The sequence below is a fragment of the Hyaena hyaena genome, unplaced genomic scaffold (genome assembly GCF_003009895.1).
Source record: "Hyaena hyaena isolate Hyena2069 unplaced genomic scaffold, ASM300989v1 scaffold_227, whole genome shotgun sequence".
Taxonomy (NCBI): Eukaryota; Metazoa; Chordata; class Mammalia; order Carnivora; family Hyaenidae; genus Hyaena; species Hyaena hyaena.
Window position 1 is genome coordinate 595,651 of NW_024080859.1, and position 17,445 is coordinate 613,095.

Sequence of the window (17,445 nt, forward strand, 5' to 3'; positions counted from 1 at the left end):
TGGATGGATGGATGGATGGGTGGGTGGATGGATGGATGGATGGATGGGTGGATGGATGGATGGATGGATGGACGGGTGGGTGGGTGGATGGACGGGTGGATGGATGGATGGATGGATGGATGGGCGAATGGATTGATAGATTGAAATAAGGACAAGTGGATGGAAGTGTAGATGAAAGGATGGAAAGAAGGAAAGGAGATAGGAAGATGAATGGATGAATGGGTGGAAGGAAGAGGGAAAAAGGATAATGGATGGATGGGTAGAAGGATAGTTGGGAGGGAAGGAGCAAGGGAAGAAGAGGGAAGGAAAAAGATGGAGGGGTCATTAAAGGAAGTTAGGGGAGGGATAGTTTGGGTGGGTGGGTCAGTTGCTGGATGGATCATGGTGGATTACCCCATCTCCTTCAATCCCCATACATCCAATCATGGATTTTTCGTTGTTTTCTCTCTTTAAAAAAATTTTAAGTTTCATTTATTTATTTTGAGAGAGATAGGGACAGCATGAGCAGGGAAGGCTAGAGAGACAGGGAGAGAGAGAATTCTAAGCAGGCTCCACGCTGTCAGCACAGTGCCCAATGTGGAGCTCAAACTCCCAAAACCATGAAATCATGCCGTGAGCTGAAACCGAGAGTCAGACGCTTAACCATCTGAACCGCCCAGGCACCCCTGTTGTTTTTCCCTCTTAAGTTTGCCCTCTTCCCACCATTCCTTTTCCCTCTCTCCTGAGCATGGCCTCAGCCCCCTCACGGTCCCTAGTCTCCAGCCTTCCTATTAGTTTACCCCCCACTCTGTTCTTTCCAACAGCCAGAAAGTCTGGCTATGTCTCTCTTGAACACTCCATGGCTCCCCACTGCCCTCATCTGAAGGCCCAGGCCTTCCTCCCAGATGTTGAGTCCCCTTCCAGCCTGGCCCCTGCTGACCTGTCCACCTGCCATTCGCTCTTCACATGTATCATATATCATAGCCCCATCAGGCAGACCATGCAGGGGTCCCTGAGGAGGCTCTGTGCCCTCTTGCGTGTCCATGGAGTGCTTTCGCACATTTGTCGAGGGAAAGGGGCTCTGGGGGTTAGGGCCAGCTGGGCTGTCTCTCAGATCTGCCCCTCACTTCCAGCCTGACTCTCTTTGCCAAAATCTGCGAGAAGACGGTGCTGAAGCGGGTGCTGAAGGAGTTATGGAAGCTGGTCATGAACACCATGGAGAAGACCATCGTCTTGCCGCCCCTCACTGACCAGACGGTGAGGCCCACAGGGGATCCCTGGGCCGCCTCCCCTGTGGGAGCCCAGGGAACTTGATGACAAAGGCATTGGGCTCCAGAGGTCAGTGCGGCCATTCAAAGATCAGAGAGGTCAGATATGGGTCAAAAGTCATCAAAGAGTCAAAGAGGTCATTCCTGGGCCAGTTATATAAAAAAGGTCAAGCAGAGTTAAGAGATGTCTAAGGGGACATAGAAGCCACATGTGGGTCAGGAGGGCTTACGAAGGTCAGAGATCACCCGGGAAATAAAGAGGTCAGTTTGGGGATCATGGCCATCCATGGATCACAGAGGTCATAGGGGCCAGTGGGTTCATCAGAGGACTCTTGGGGGTCAATCAAGAGACAAGGAGGGAGAGACCAGGGACTTCAAGGATTAGAGACCAATAGAATAGAGGGCTCCCAGAGGTCAATCAGAGGTCACAGAGAGCATCCAAGGTCAGAGAAGTCAATCAGAGGTCAGCATTCATCCGGAGACCAGGACCATGCCTCTGGAACCCTTCTGGGAACAGCCCAGAGACGGTGATACCCAGGTATCAGGCTTCCAGGTGGGAGTGGGGAAACCGAGACCCCTGCAGTGGGGCGTGGTCGGGCGTGGGTTCCTCCCGGGAGGTGTGGGGACCCGACAGCAATGGCGCACGGGTTGATGGTACGGCAGAGTGAGAGGGCGTTCCTGGGGGGACAGGAGGGAGGCGTGGGTGGAGGTGGGCAGGGCCACCAAGAGGCAACGATGGTGGGGGAGGCTTTGGGTCTCCCGCCACCTGCCTGCCTCCTCTGGGCTGGGCTGGGGCATGGGGTCCGCCCCTCGGTGCCGTCTCCGCCCCCTCCCTGACCTTCCTGGGAGACTCATGGTGACTTATTCCCCCCTCCCCCACCGCCCCGTCCCCATCGCGGCTGACAGATGATCGTAAGTAGAGGCCCTTCTGTCCGTCTGTCTGTCCGTCCGCTCTGTGTCTGGACTCGGCCCACCGCGTGGCTGCACCCACCCCACCCAGCGCCCCCTCCTCACCCACCGGCCCCCCACCCACTGTCCCACCTCTCGCCTAGATGTGCCTGTGTCTGTCTGGGGCGGGGCATGGGGAGGGGGCGGGGCCTGGAGGGAGGGAGGCCACGCCCGCCCACCCCGCCCCATTATAAGTACAGAGGAAGTACCTTCTGGCTCGCAAACCCCAAACCCTGAGCCCAGGACCTTCACATCTGACCTCGACCTTTCGTTGGAATTCACCCTTACCCCCATGCTCAGACTCTAGCAAGATATCAGTCTCTCCTCCCGAAGCTAGAAGGAGGTTAAAAGGCAACGGAGTTCCTCTGACCTCCCCTTTGGGCTCTGAACTGTTAGCAGCCTCCCCAAATCCAGGCCCTCACCATCTGGGTCCCTACTCAGCTGTCCAGTGCAGACCCTCCATCCACCTCTGCCTTCCCATCACACGACCACATGAATCCCCGACACACACCCAGGCACCCAGGTGGGAGGCAGCATTTGTGACTTTGGTGTCAGGCCGACTTGGCGTCAAATCCCAGCCCAGCCACTCTCTCTGTGACCTTGGGAAGTCACTTCACCCCTCAACCTCCACTTCCTTGTCTGGAAAAAAGGGGTAACTGCAGTAAGTCTCTGAGGGCTGATGTGAGAACCATATGGGATGATGTGTTAAAGTGCTCATCTCGGTGACTAGCATAGGCTGTGGTCACTAACATTAGAGCTCATATTGTTGGTGGAGGTAATAGGTAGACACACAGGAGGGCAGAGATCAGCAAAGCCACTTCAGAGTTCCCCCTGTGGACAAGACAGGTTGTCATAAGTTTTCACCTGTCAGAAATTCACATGTACTCATCTCACTTCTTGGTGGCTGCAGTCGGAGACTTTGGCTGTAACCACTTGGTGGCAGCATACCCAACAGCAGTATTTGTGGGCAAGGAGCTAAGGGGACTCCTTCCCCTCGAGAGAGAGAAAGAGAGAGAGCATGAGCAGGGGAGAGGGAGGAACAGAGGAAGAGAGAGAGAATCCCAAGCAGGCTCCACACTCAGCACAGAGCCTGATGACCCCGGGATCATGACCTGAGCCAAAATCAAGGGTCAGACAGTCAATCAACTAAGCCACCCAGGAGCCCCGGGATTCACGTCTATTGATGATTCCTTGTATGCTAGACCTCATAGCTGATGTTACAGTCCACCTTCATGACAACCCTTTGAGTGAGGTAGATATTACTATTCCTATTTTGCAGACAAGGAAAGCTGAGGCTCAGAGAGGAGGAGTCACTTGCTCAAGGCCACACAGTAAACATTTGCCAGAGTCTGGTTTCAAATTCAGGTCTGGCTGAGTTTGGAGCCCTTTGTTTTCCTGTCGACCCAAGAAACAAGATCCTCATATATACAGTAAACATAAATGGGTTATATTTTGGCAGTGACTTCTTTCTCTCTGGCTCTGTATTTCTATTTTTTCCTCTCTTTCTCTTTCCTTTCTCTCTCTCTTACAGCCTTTAAGACTTGATCATTAAGGTACACACACATTCATCCATGCAACCCAGCCAGCAGCCCCCCATGCACTGCCAGATGCCCCTTTCCTCCTGTCCCCATGAGTACATACGTGATCGCCCTGGGTTCCCACCCACATGGCTTGCCAGGTTGATCACCCTGTGACATTGTTTCTGCAGGGCACCCTCTTGAGAAAACATGGCAAGGGATTAGAAAAGGTAATGAGGCCCTCATCTGCGCTGAGGCCCTGAGCTCTGGCGTCTGAGTGTGCGTGTGCATATGTGCATTCGTGTGCATGGGCAGGAAGGTCAGATGGGGATCACAGGTAAGAGGCAGGTGTCCTAACCTAGTCCCACAAAACCAGAAGTCAGAGACGACTTGATTCTTCAGGGACGTGGCTTGGAGTGCGTGTGCACATGTGAACAAACGTGTACAAACAGCTCCCACCCTCTCATAACAAAACCCAAAGAGCTTATCTCAGCTCTGGGTGCAGCTGAAATTCTGTGGCTTCAAGAAGGGCCCAGACACTGGACCACGGTCCTCGACTGAGACATGCGTTGTTTTCCATGCAGATTTTGTTGTTGTTCTAACGGGTGTTTGTTGTAAGGAGATAGGAGCTGTGGCAACACATAAACAGTTGCCCGTGCTGTGCAGTTCCCGCAGGCACTGTCGTACCTGTGAGTGCACAACAGGGGTCTCCGCTACGTGAACATGGGTTGTAGGGCTTCCCTACTCACTCATCTAGCCCTTTTGGGGGGCACTATTTACGTGCAAGTGCATCCATGTGGGGGTGAGAGTGTGTGAGTCTATGTGTGTGATTGTGCGCATGTGTGCAAGTGTTTAGGAGTGCGTGTGTGTCTTTTAGTGTGTGAGTTCTGTGTGTGTGTGCGTCTGTATGCTTATGCAGGTGTGTATGTATGGGGGGGGATATAAACTTTCTGCACCTGCGTGGATGCGCGTGGGTGTGTGATTCTCCAATGAGGGAGCTTGTGGTACCTGTAAGTACACTTCTTTTAGAGGCAGGGTTGCCAGGGAAGTCTTGGGAGGTGGGGGAGGGGGAGAGAAACCCAAGCCCTTTCTCTTCTCTCCTCCTCCCCAAGCCGCCTCATCCCTGGGCAGGCTGTCCCCAAGTGATGGGCTGGTTCTAGCCTCCTGGTTAGCCCGAGCCCCCAGTGGGAGACAAGGGAAGGTGCCACGCTGAGGAGGGGGGCCCAGGGTTAGACTCAGGAGCTGGGGGGGCAGCTTGTGGGCTGGGGAGTGGAACTGTCCTTTGAGGGGGCAGGGAAACCCCAGTGAACATCCTCCGATCGGCCACCCGGACTCTGACCTCCACCTGATTCTCTCCACAGGGCAGGGTGAAATTGCCAAGCCACTCAGATGTAAGATCAGCCTCTCACTGTCTGTGTGGCTCCCACCCCCAACCCCCTCCCCACCCCGTGCCTCCTTCCACCTCTGTGGTCTGTGCCGTCTTGGGGGCGCAATGTGAACCCATCCGTGGTCTCTTCCTTTGTCTGTCTGGTGTGCTGTGAGGGGTGGCGGGCGGGGGGAGGCAGGAGGGGAGGAGGGTGCGGTGGGGGAAATGAGTAACTTGCCTCCTGAAAGCCTCAGGGAGTCACAGACAAGGAGTGAAGAGTTGCGACAGCCAGGATGATTGTAACAATAGTAGTAGTGGCTGGATGACCAGCTCCCATTGGCCAGCTGGTAGACCGACCATCCACGTGATTCCAAACATCCCAGCTATAAATGGCCCTCCCCCCCTGCCCAGCCCTGCTCAGGACCCTGGACCATCCCAGAGCCCAGGAAATGCAGGACTCATTACCTCATTGATACTTAGGCCTCCCTCATCCCCCAAGCTAGTGTAGGTACCTCTGTTAACCAGGAAAGGAAGCTGAGGCCCAGGAAAGGCCAAGGACATGCCTCAAGTCACCCAGCACGGTGATTGGAGGAGCAGCACCATTGCCCCCAGCACTGCTCATGACCTTGAGACCAAATGATAATAATAGTGAGCATTGAACAAAACAGATTGAGCCCCAGCTAAGCCATGAAGTGGATATGATGTCCCCCAACTAGATGGGAAGGTTCAGAGAGGTTAAGTGACTTGCCCAGGAACCACACAGCAGAGCTGGGATTTGAGCCCACCCGGCTCAGTGGGGCCATAACCAGGACGCCATCTTGTCGGTGTCTGTTTTGGGTGGGGTGCGGGATGGGTACTGAGGTGTGTGTTGGTGGGGAGGATTCTTCCTTTTACAAGGGCAGACTAACGGCCACCCAGATTATTGGGGAAATTCTCCCACACAGGGAATGGAACCAGGAGTGGGGGGAAGGAGGGGGGTGTTCACTAGAGCCCATCCCATAGTTTTCTCAAACCCCCCTGACTCGGCTGGCAAGCCCATCCCATACCGACAAACACCATCTGGGGCTCCCCACACCCACGGCTCCTTGCTGCCCACTCTGTCTTCTCTGTCCTACAAACCTGGGGTCCCAGGGGAGGTGAGAGGGTGGGTAGGGTGCCCACATGGGATTTGCAAGGACTAAGTCACCACCTCCCCCTCAGCACTTCCTGAGGGGAAGCTCCCGGCCTCTGCCCCTGGGACACAACCATTGCCCTGCTCAGAGCCTCTGGACATAAATTAAGATGGTGTCCAGGGCTGGGGTGTCAGTAGCACGGTGGGGACTGGGACGGGTCTAGAGGACCCCCACGCTCACCTCGGCTGTGACTGTTGTTACCTGCAGGGAACCCAGATGATCTTCAATGCAGCCAAAGAACTGGGTCAGCTGTCTAAACTCAAGGTGAGGCCAGGGGTGGGGGCAGGAGATGGGGGTGGGAAAGCTTCCTGGGGGAGAGGTCCCAGAATGGCGACCTGCTCAAGGGACAGAAACCCTGCTCTGACTGACTTAAGCACAATTTTTGTTCCGTTGTGTTGGGAAAGATGTGCAAAGTTCAGCTTCAGATACAGCTTGATCAAGGGTACAAATGGTTTATCCAACAAATATTGAGCCCCTGTTGTGTGCCGTTCACATGCTAGACACCAGGGACATAGTGATGAAAAGACAGCCACTCTCCAACTCCTCAGAGTTTTACAGGGACGAGGCCCATAGGCAGGCAGATCCCTGAGGTGGGTCCTGCTCTGCTCACCTGGGCCCTCTCTCCATCCATCCAGGACCACATGGTACGAGAAGAAGCCAAGAGCTTGACCCCGAAGCAGTGTGCAGTAGTTGAGCTGGCCCTGGACACCATCAAGGTGAGTGAGAGTTCCCACCCCTGTGACATCTCAGGGGGAGAGGGTGGACCTGGACCTAGGTGTGAACCCACCTTATTCAATTTACAAACACCGCCTGATGACTCTTCTGTTGTTTCAGGCTTCCTGATGGCGGGCCCCGGGGAGCCCTAGGTTCAGGGGGACAGCCAGGGGATAGTCCCAGCTCTGCGGGGTCAGGGAAGGGGTAGAAGGGAGGATGGGAATTGGGGGAGCCCAGGAACGGAGAAGCGGGGGCTTTCTGAAAGAAGGCTTGTGGGAGGTGGGTCTTGAGGAATGCATAGGAGTTCACAAGGCAGAGCAAACCAAGCATTCTAGGCAGAGGACCACCAGCCGGTGCAAGAGCACTGTGGTCTCCATGAAATGAAAAGCACAAAAATTACTCTAAAAGACATGTGCTGAAATAGAGAAGTGTAGTGAAATAGGGTCAGCAACATATTAAGCAGGGCGGTTAGGGAAAGCTCCTTGAGACCTTATCCAAAGGAAGATCAGGGGACCGCTTGGCAAAATGGGGTGTTTGAAGTGGGGAGGGGGACTTCCCACCAGTGAGCACAGTAAGTGCACAGACCCTGAGGCAGGTACCTTCTGGGGAAGACATTTGGAGAGAAGGCTGGGCAGTGGCAGGGTTGGGGCCACAGAGGGCTTGGGGAAGAGGCGGGAGGCAAGGGTATTACTTTGAGAGAGCTGGAGGCCCACGGGTGGGTTAGGGACAGGGCTGGAGGTCGGGGAGTAGCAGAGCACGACTTGGGTGTTTTGAAGGCCCCCAGGTCATCCAGCACATCGCCACCACCGGAGGGCAGCGGGGTTGGGGAGGGGAGATTGGGGCTGCCTCAGGGGTCTCACCTCCCCCCCACCCCGTCCTCCACAGCAATACTTCCACGCAGGCGGCGTGGGCCTCAAGAAGACCTTCCTGGAGAAGAGCCCAGACCTGCAGTCCCTGCGCTACGCCCTGTCCCTCTACACGCAGGCCACCGACCTGCTGATCAAGACCTTCGTGCAGACGCAGTCAGCCCAGGGTAAGCGGCGGCCTGCGGGGCGCGCGGCAGCCCAACCCCTACCCGGCGACGCTGCCACTGACTCACCTCCTCGGTGACGTCACGGGCCGGGGCCATTGACAGCTCCCGGCGCTTGGTGAGCTCAGTGGGGCCCGCGAGCGATCCGCAGCTCGTGGGGGCGGGACTTCTGACGTCATTGGGCCAGGAGGTGATTGACATTTCCTGGGAAAATCTATGACGGGGGGCGGGGGGCAGGAGGTGAAAAGCTGTGTGGGGCGAGACCTCTTTGAAAGAGAGGATCCGGGAGAGACTGAAAGCACCAAGGGACGCGACTTTGAAGTGCTGGATCCAGGGAGTGGTTGACCGCTCGAAGGGGTGGGGGGCCGGGGAGGCGGGGCATATGACGTCATGCGGCAAAGGACTGATTGACAGTCCCGGGGATGGGCGGGACCCCGACCTAGAGGATTGGACGGAGAGGGAGTTTCCATTTCTCAAATTCTCTCTTTCTCTCTCTCTTCTCTCGTCTCTGTCTCCTGTCCTTCTCTGAGTTCACACGCAGCAGCTGGGGCTGAGGGGAGCCCGACTCCAGGGTCCTAGTTCCCCTCCCCGAGAACCCTCCCCTATTCAAAACTGGCCCTAAGACGAGGGAGAGAAGTTTGGCCGCTGGCCCAGGCTTAGCTCCGGCAGTGGGGTGGGAGGGAGCGTCGCCGCCAAGCCCGAAGCTGGGGTGCGGGGAGCGGCCCCCTTCCCCCCCTGCCCCCAGTCAGCCCAGGGCCTAGGGCGCTCCCTGGGCGTCCGGCCTCCGTGCTCAGCTTCGTGCCCAGTCCAAGCTGCTGTTTTTAGTGTCCCTGGTGACCCCCCGGAGCGGGAGGCTGTCTGTCCGTCCGTCTGCAGCTGACGTTTCTCTCTCTCTTGTTTCTCCTCCCTCTCACTCGCCGCCCCCTCTCCGCGCCTCCCCTGCTCCCTGCCACGCACACTCACCCTCCATCCTCGCCTCTCGCTCGCTCGTCTCTCCCCCCACCTCTCCCTTCCCTCCTTTCTCCACCTTTCCCCGTGATTAGTCCATGGTGGAAAAGGGACTAGGTTTACCCTTAGTGAAGACATTTATCCTGAGAAGGGTACGTGCCTCCGCCGCCCGCCCGCCCGCGCCCGGTGCCCGGTGCCTGCGCCCCTCCCGGCCCCGGCTAGTAAAAGGCCCGTCCTTCCGCCTCCCCGGCCTGCCGGGCCCCATCCAGACCGTAGCGGCTGTGGGGGCCTAGGTGGATGAGGGGGAAGGACGGCTTGCTGGTTCCACGTGGGGAAGGAGAAGCGATTCGAGTAGGAATCCGCTTCTTCCTAGGTGTATGTCTCAAGCCAGATCCCGGTACCGCGGACAGCGCCTGCACAGTGAGGAGTGGGCTCAGATCCAAGGGAGCTACGATCCCAGCTCCGCCATTCTGGTGGCTGGGCGCCCGCAGGGAGCATCTCACCTCCCTGAGCCTCAGCTTCTCATCTGTGAAATGGGAACAGTCAAGGGCCCTAATTCATAAGATCGTTTTTAGGATTAGATGAATTAAATGTAGGGAAGTTCCTGACCTGTAATACATGCAGCAGCCCCCAGCGAGTGTATTGTTGTTACTTTGATGATGATTATTATTAATTAATATTATTACTGATATCATTCTTCCAAGCATAGAAAACTAACAGTTTTCAGGCTCTAACTCTGAGCCAGCGCTTGTGCTGAGAAGAATTTCTCAGGGATTTTGGAAACGATTTCTCCCAATTGGCTCACAGGATGGTCCATCATTCCACAGATAAGGAAGCTGAGTCTCAAAGGAGATTAAGCCACTTGCCCAAGGAACCTTCCCCTACAGGGGGGCCAGAGACTTGGGGAGGGGTGGGATTGGGGTTAGCACAGAGAAGTCCTGGAAAGAGCCTTCCTCTTGGAGCCAGCAAACCATGGGATGGGGGCGCCCAGCATTGCCCTCCTCCCCCCCCTTCTTACTAGCTTTGGCCATGGTCTAACCCCTCACCCCACCCACCATTGCCCAACCCCCCCCCCCCCCCGGCACCCTCAGTCTGGCCCGGATTGAGCTTGCTGTGAAGCACCAGCCTTGGGGGGTGGGGGAGGTGAGGCTGAGCATGTGACTGGTGGGAGGAGGGGGGACTGAAGCCTGAAATGACAAGGAAGGTGGCCTGGGGTGGGCAGCAAAGATGGGGGGTGCACGCCCCAGTAGTGGGGTGATGGGGGTCTCCGGGCCTCTCTGCCCCCTGAGCCTCAGTCATTTCCTACCCAGTGCCAGGTAACCCGGATTAACCTTGGACACCCATCCCTGACCTTCCCTTTCCTCCCCCATGCATGGGGTGCTCAAGGTGTGGGAAGCTTCCTGAGGGGCAAGGGAGGGGCCTTGTGGGGGTGTTGGCGGTCACAGGTCCCCAGGCCTCACAGGATGCCCTTTCCAGGGCCACAGAGATTGGGACGGGACAGAGTTTTAAGCCGCCCCTTCAATGACCCCATCAGAACCAATCAATCCGGGCATTCCTGGTAGCTAGAAATAGAGGTACACCTTACCTAGACTCAAGCAGACTAGGGAATTTGTGTGCCTGGAACTGAAAGATTAAGGGTTACGTTGACATCAATAATAGCTGAATCCAGAGCCTCTGCCAATGTCATTGGTCATTGGTCTAGGTTGAGACATCTGTGAGGTAGGCTTTCCCCTCACTGGGCAGAGATAGCCTTGCTAGCTTAGCACCAAAGACTCTTTCCTCAGAATTGCAGCCAAAGTCCCAGGGCTAAATCTGATTGGCCCCGCATGGGTCACATGACCATTGCCGAGCCAATCACTGCAACTATGGGCAGGGAATGCTCTGGGCAGCCATGGTTCATTTAGCCATACCAAGATGTGAGGCGGGTGTGGGGGTATTTCTCAACGGAAACTTGAGATTCTCTATTGAGAGACGAATGGCACTGGGGGAGGGAGAAATCCCTGCAAGCTGTCACTTCAAAAGATGTGAGGACTCTGGGTCGGGTCAGGTTATTGCGGTGTTTTGGAGAAACGGCCAGGAAGCCCGCGTGGCCGGAGCAGAGTTAGCGGGGATGAGAGTGGAGAGAAATGAGGCGGGCCAGATCACAGGGAGGACACACTGGGAGCCACACTGCCGATCACAAAAAGGGCTTTGATTATTTCAGAGTGAGAGGGAAGCCGTGGAAATGTTTTGGGCAGAGGAGGGAAGTGGTCTAACTTAATAGGATTTCTCTGGCTGGCCCACTGAGAGAAGCAGAGAGGAGGATTCAGAAGGGGGCTACTGCAATAGTCCAGGCACGTGGGGATGAGAGATGCAACAGGATGGAGGCCAACGAGGTGGGTCAGATTCCGGATGTATTTTGAAGGCACGGTCACCAGGATTTCCTAGTGTGTGAGTACTTAGGGAGTGGAGGCAAAGCAGGGAGTCCCAACAGTTTGAGCCTTGAAGGAGGAGGAGAAAGTGACAAAAGAGGGTGACAAGGAGCAGCTACTGTATAGGATGAGAACCTGAAGAGTGTGACATTGTCACAACCAAAAGGAGAAAATGAAACCCAGGAAGCTAGGGTGTCAGGTGCTGGCAAGATGACTTTTGACAGCACGGCAATCAGTGGAATAAGAAAAATAGGAGGCAGGGGGCACCTGGGTGGCTTAGTCGGTTAAGCGTCCGACTTTCGCTTAGGTCATGATCTCGCGGTTTGTGGGTTCGAGCCCCATATCGGGCTCTGTGCTGACTGCCAGCTCAGAGCCTGGAGCCTGTTTCAGTCTGTGACTCCCTCTCTCTCTGACCCTCCCCTGCTCACGCTGTCTCTCTCTCTCCCAGAAATAAATAAAACATTAAAAAAAAATTAAAAAAAAAGAAAAATAGGAGGCAGATGCATATTCAGCTCAGAGAAGTTAAGAGATCTGCCTGAGATCATACAGCAAGGCAGCGAAAGGGTAGAATCCAACATTCTGGGTCTCCCAAGATCACTTGCCATCCCATTCCCCCCCCCGCCCCCCCCCCCCGCCCAGTGCCACCCTGTTGGGGCTGATGACCTGATGCCGCCAGCACATGGTGGGTGGGAGGTGGTCCAGGTCCCTCAGAGTGAGTGAGAAGAATGGGGCTCATGCCAAGCGTCCCCCCCTCCTCCGCCCAGGCTCGGGTGTGGAAGACCCTGTGGGTGAAGTTTCAGTCCACGTTGAGCTCTTCACTCATCCGGGAACCGGGGAACACAAGGTCACTGTGAAAGGTGAGTGGTCTGAGTTGGGAGGGAGAGTGCCCTCTCCAGGATTCACTAGTCCTTTGACAGACACCACACTCAAACTAGCCTAATCAAGAACATCAGTTTTTATTTAAAAAAATTTTTTTCATAACTAAAAAATTCCAGAAATAAAGCACTTTCAGGCATGGCTGGATCCAGGGGTGCAAACAGTGTGATGGGACTTAATTCTGCTTTCTCCATCTCTCAGCTATGTCTTCTTTTTGTTGGCTCTTTAAAAATTAAAACATAGGGGCGCCTGGGTGGCTTAGTCGGTTAAGCGTCCGACTTTTGCTTAGGCCATGATCTCGCGGTTCGTGGGTTCGAGCCCCGCGTCGGGCTCTGTGCTGACTGCCAGCTCAGAGCCTGGAGCCTGTTTCAGTCTGTGTCTCCCTCTCTCTCTGACCCTCCCCTGCTCAGCTGTCTCTCTCTCTCTCCTAGAAATAAATAAAAATATTTTAAAAAATTACTTAAAAATTAAAACATAGACTCAGTTTTAACCAAGGCCTAAAATAACAGTGGTTTAACCAAGATTGAATGAGGGGCCCCTGGGTGGCTCAGCTGGTTAAGCATCCAACTTCAGCTCAGATCATGATCGCACGGTTCGTGAGTTCGAGCCCTGCATCATGCTCTGTGCTGACAGCTCAGAGCCTAGAATCTGCTCCGGATTCTGTGTCTCCCTCTCTCTGCCTCTTCCCCTCTCACACTCTCTTCCTCTCTCAAAAGTAAACATCAAAAAGAGATTTTAGGCAAAATAGAATGTAATTTTCTCTGAGGTAATCAGAGAAAGGACATTCAGCCCAGAGCTAATGTGGGGGCTTCATAGTGTTGGGGATCCGAGCCATCTCGTAGCACTTTCATCCCTAATGCTTTCCCCCTCTATAAGGTACCAAAGGATTCTGCACTCAGCAGCACTCCAGCCCGCAGCTAGGAGAAGGAGATTGTGTAGGGCATTCTCCTCGCCTTTTAAGCCACAACCTGAAAGCTGTACACATCACTTCCTTTCACATTTCATTGGCGGGAACTTAGTCATATGGCCACACTTAGCTATAGGAATATTCTGGGAAAGGTAGCTTTTCAGGCTTTGAAAACCACAGCTGCGTCGAGGGGGGCCCTGACAGTCTTACCCTCTACTCCCCCCAACAGTGGTGGCTGCCAATGACCTCAAGTGGCAGACTTCTGGCATTTTCCGGCCCTTCATCGAGGTCAACATCATTGGCCCCCAGCTCAGCGACAAGAAACGCAAGTTCGCCACCAAATCCAAGAACAACAGCTGGGCCCCCAAGTACAACGAGAGCTTCCAGTTGTGAGTCTAAGGATGATTTGGGGAGCAGGGGGAGGGGACATCTGCTGGGTGAACCTCAGCGTCCACTAGGCAAGAGGGATGTCTGGTGGGCCAGTGGTATCTGGGTGCAGGAATGAGAGGGGTCACGTCCTAGGTGAGGGCACCGGGGAGGGAGACCCCGTAGTGCAGGAGTGACATTGGTGAGGGGACGGGGGTAACCACTTTGGGAGACAGGCAGTTCCCAGGGGAGGCAGTGAATGTGCGAGAACATGTTGGTGAAGGCTTATGAAGAGGAAGGCAAAGTCTGAGCAGAGGGGGCTTGTTGGGCAGGGTGGTATCTGGGGTTGGAGACTCAGGTCTGGGGAAGGGCCCTGAGGAATCGTGATGGGGCCAGGAGCATGTGGACGAGGGTCTCAGGGCCATGGGGCCAGGTCTCCTGGAGTCAGCAGTGAGCCTGGTCAGGGCTGCCCGGGCAGGTCTGGAGGAGTCTGCATGGCGGTACCGGACTGGACTGTGGTCCGGGGCACGGGGATGCCCGGTAAGGGGGTGGGGGCGGGGTCGCATCCAGATGGGGCTTCCTGTGAGCAAGGATGAGTTTAGTCAGAAGCCTCCAGGGTCCGGAGGGGCAGATGACCTGGGGAGCATAAATAAGTCTGATCAGGGTATTACTCGGGATGGGCAGATATTTGGATTGGGTGTAAGCCTCACTGGGGCTGGATAGTGTTGGGGGCGTGTTCCCGGGGGACAGAAATACAGAGGGGTAAGGGAGCATCAGAGCCGGGGAGAGGTGGGGACCCCTGAAGGACAAGAAGAGGGCTCTCGGTGGGATGCAATGCTTGGGAGCAGGAGAGTGATCTGGATGGGGGGCAAATGTCTCCCGGGGTGGCTGGTAGTGCTTGAGGGCCAGGAGTGCAGCCTGAGAGGGTGTTTCCAGGGAGCGGTGTGGGGCGTGGGCAGAGCCCACCGGGGCAGGTCCCCTGGGGGCAGAAGCCCAGCATCACCGGGGATGCGGCTCGCGGGTAGGGGGAGACGCGGGTAGGGGGAGACGTGCCGGAGTGCGGGGCGGGTCACTCGGGGTGGGGCTTGAGAGCAGGTCGCGTGGAGAGAGCTCCTTAGAGGTAAGGGGTGGGCTAGGGAGGATGGGGGAGGGGCCACGTCGAGGAGATAACCGGGGCTCAGATGGGAGCCTGGTAAAGGGGCTTCTGGGCCGGGTGTCTGGGGCAGGGTGGCGAGCAGCAGCTCAGCCGGCCGAAGGTGTGGGCGCTTTGGGCGCAGATATCACTGGGTGGGAGCAGGGCCTAGCCAGTGTGTCTTGTCGAAGTGTCACCTGGGTGGCAACGTGGTTTGGCCCTAGGCTGAAAGTAGGTATCCTGGGTTGGAGGTGGGGGGGGGCTTAGAAGGGATGAAGGAGGGAGAGGGACGTGGCATAGATGCTACTTGAGGGCAGGGGTGTGTGTGTGTGTCTGTGTGTGTCTGTGTCTCGGGAAGTGTGGGCGTGGCCCACAGCTCCGGCGCGGAGGCGGGGCCAGCAGTCCGGGGAGGAGGGTAGCCCGGCGGGCGGGGCTGGCCTCACGCCCCGCCCCCCCCGCAGCACGCTGAGCGCAGACGCGGGCCCGGAGTGCTACGAGCTGCAGGTGTGCGTCAAGGACTACTGCTTCGCGCGCGAGGACCGCACGGTGGGGCTGGCCGTTCTGCAGCTGCGGGAGCTGGCCCAGCGCGGGAGCGCCGCCTGCTGGCTGCCGCTGGGCCGCCGCATCCACATGGACGACACGGGCCTCACGGTGCTGCGCATCCTGTCACAGCGCAGCAATGACGAGGTGGCCAAGGAGTTCGTCAAGCTCAAGTCGGACACGCGCTCCGCCGAAGAGGGCGGGGCCGCGCCTGCGCCCTAGCGCGGGGCGCGCGGGCGGGCAGCACTGCGCCTGCGCGCGGGGCGGGGCGGTGTCTGTGCGCTGGGGCCTCCCAGAGGGCGAGTCTCCGGGCTCTGTGCAGAGGGCTGGCCGCGCCTGCGCCCTTGACTTAGGTCCCACCTCTAGGGAATTGTGAACGGACGACGCCCCGCCCCCTCGAGCAGCCACGCCCTCGGGCGCCATGAAGGAAGAAGCCACATCCCCTACTAGAAGCCAAGTCCCCAGCGCCTAGGGGATCCTTCGAGCTGGGATGGGAGGAAGTCCTGCCCCCTATGGAGGAGGCCAGGTCCTGGGCTCTGGTAAGGGGAGGCCCTGCCTCCTGTCCCCTAGAAAAGCCATAAGATGGGTCCCCAAACTCTGGGGCCCAAGACCAATTGCCAAGTATGGAGCTCTCAGCTCCCTCGAGGGGCGGGCCCTGGGCAAGGGGCAGAGCTTCCTAGAGCGCCCCCTGGGGTGGCCTAGGGGTCGGAGGCACGAGAATGCTGGTTGAAGCGCCCAGGTTGGACCAGAGTGTCTTTTCGTGTTTGTGCAAAAAATAAATAGGGAGGGAGGGGGAGGATGGAATTTCAAAAGCACATGCGCCCTCGGGCGCCCAAACCCTGGGGGCCAAATGGACGGCTCTGAAGCACCTGCGTTGCCCCCACTTCCCCATGGGGGTTTGCCTCTCCTTTTCCCCCAACATACCCCCTCTTCATATCATAAAGTTCAACCCACCCATTTAATAGATGGCAAGACTGAGGCCCAGAGAGCTGCTTGAGACTTTGTTAAAGGTCTCAGTGCCACACCTTCTCCTCACTCCCTTTGGCCTATGTGCCCCATCTAAGGGTGGGCTGGAATCGGTTGACCCGACACAGCTCCCCATTGCTGCTAACCCCATCTTCAGGGGACCTCCCCCAATCCTTACAAGGGATGGGGGTTCTGGGCCAAGGCCCCCACTGCACCCTCCCACGTCTGGCTGCCAAGCAAAACCCCAGCCCTCAGCCCTTTCCACTGGGACCCTGTGGGGAGATTGCCTGAGAACTCGGTCTCCCGCCAAGAAAGAGTGAGGATTTGGGATTCCCTGGACCCAGGCACCCCCCTGCCCAACCCCTTCTTCCTCTCCCAGAATTCTCCAGGCAGGCAAGAAAGAGACCAGAAACTCTAGGTGTGTGTATATATGTGCGTGTGTGTGTGTGTGTGTGAATATACAAACCTGTTCAGAGCTTAGTCTCCAAAATCTCAGTCATTCATTCAGGCACCATGCCACAGGACACCCCTGGGGTGGGGGTGGGGGGCCTCTGCCTGCCTGAGCTCTGCCTCCAGCACACATTGGTGGGGTAGTCTGGCCAGAGTCGTTTCCCTGCTTTAGCTCCTGGAGATGGAATCTTTGGGGAGTTTGTCATGGCTTGTCTTTGCCCAGAACCTGTTTTTCCATGTTAGACGGGGGCTTCTGTTCCATTTGTTTTCTTCCTGCTAGACTGACCAAGTACAGGATTCTCTAGTACTAAGACGAAATTAAAACAGGGAGGAGATGAGGAGTAGCTGGGCTCGTGGAGCAGTGGGGGCTGGGTCCGACGGGAAAGTGAGGGAAGGCTTGCTGAGGAGAGGAAACCATCAGTTGGAGAGGAGAGAGCCCCAGCCAGAGGGAACAGTAGGGGCCGAGGCTGAGGTGGGCAGGCTTGACGCACAGCCAGGTCAGTGTGGCTGGTGAGGGAGACAACAGCGAGGAGGTGTTGATGTCGTGAAGACCTGCAGAGATACAGGCAGGGCCTTGTATGCCACTCTGAGGAGTTCCGATTTGACCCGAAGAGATTGGGGAGCCCCGGGAGATTTTAAAGCTGAGGACAGTCTGGATTTCAGGTTTCAAAAGCTCCCTCTGGCTACCTCAGGTAGAACGGACCCGTGCAGTTTGGGGGAGATACAAAGTGCTTTCAGGGTATTGAAATTAATTCCTGGGAAGATTTTGGAAGATACAGTAAAAAGGAAAAACAAAAACCCCACCCCTTCGATGAGCCCACGGCCACTGGGTATGGTTGTTCTCGCTGTGCACTG

The 17,445-nt window shown here is 56.5% G+C and overlaps 1 protein-coding gene across 4 annotated transcripts in view; it reads left to right on the top strand.

Moving 5' to 3' along the window:
* Positions 1 to 15,396, top strand: part of UNC13A (unc-13 homolog A) — a 60,174-nt gene extending 44,778 nt beyond the window's left edge. For 2 of the 4 annotated variants that reach the window (XM_039243367.1, XM_039243368.1), the window contains exons 34-42: positions 1,113 to 1,236; positions 3,904 to 3,942; positions 5,074 to 5,103; positions 6,458 to 6,514; positions 6,886 to 6,966; positions 7,850 to 7,997; positions 12,118 to 12,210; positions 13,366 to 13,525; positions 15,096 to 15,396. In XM_039243367.1, coding sequence (XP_039099298.1) covers positions 1,113 to 1,236; positions 3,904 to 3,942; positions 5,074 to 5,103; positions 6,458 to 6,514; positions 6,886 to 6,966; positions 7,850 to 7,997; positions 12,118 to 12,210; positions 13,366 to 13,525; positions 15,096 to 15,396 — 1,033 coding nt within the window. Of the gene's footprint in view, positions 1 to 1,112; positions 1,237 to 2,153; positions 2,160 to 3,903; positions 3,943 to 5,073; positions 5,104 to 6,457; positions 6,515 to 6,885; positions 6,967 to 7,849; positions 7,998 to 12,117; positions 12,211 to 13,365; positions 13,526 to 15,095 lie in introns of all 4 variants that reach the window. The other 2 variants (XM_039243366.1, XM_039243369.1) reach the window with 2 other exon arrangements.
* The last annotated feature ends 2,049 nt before the right edge of the window (positions 15,397 to 17,445 follow it).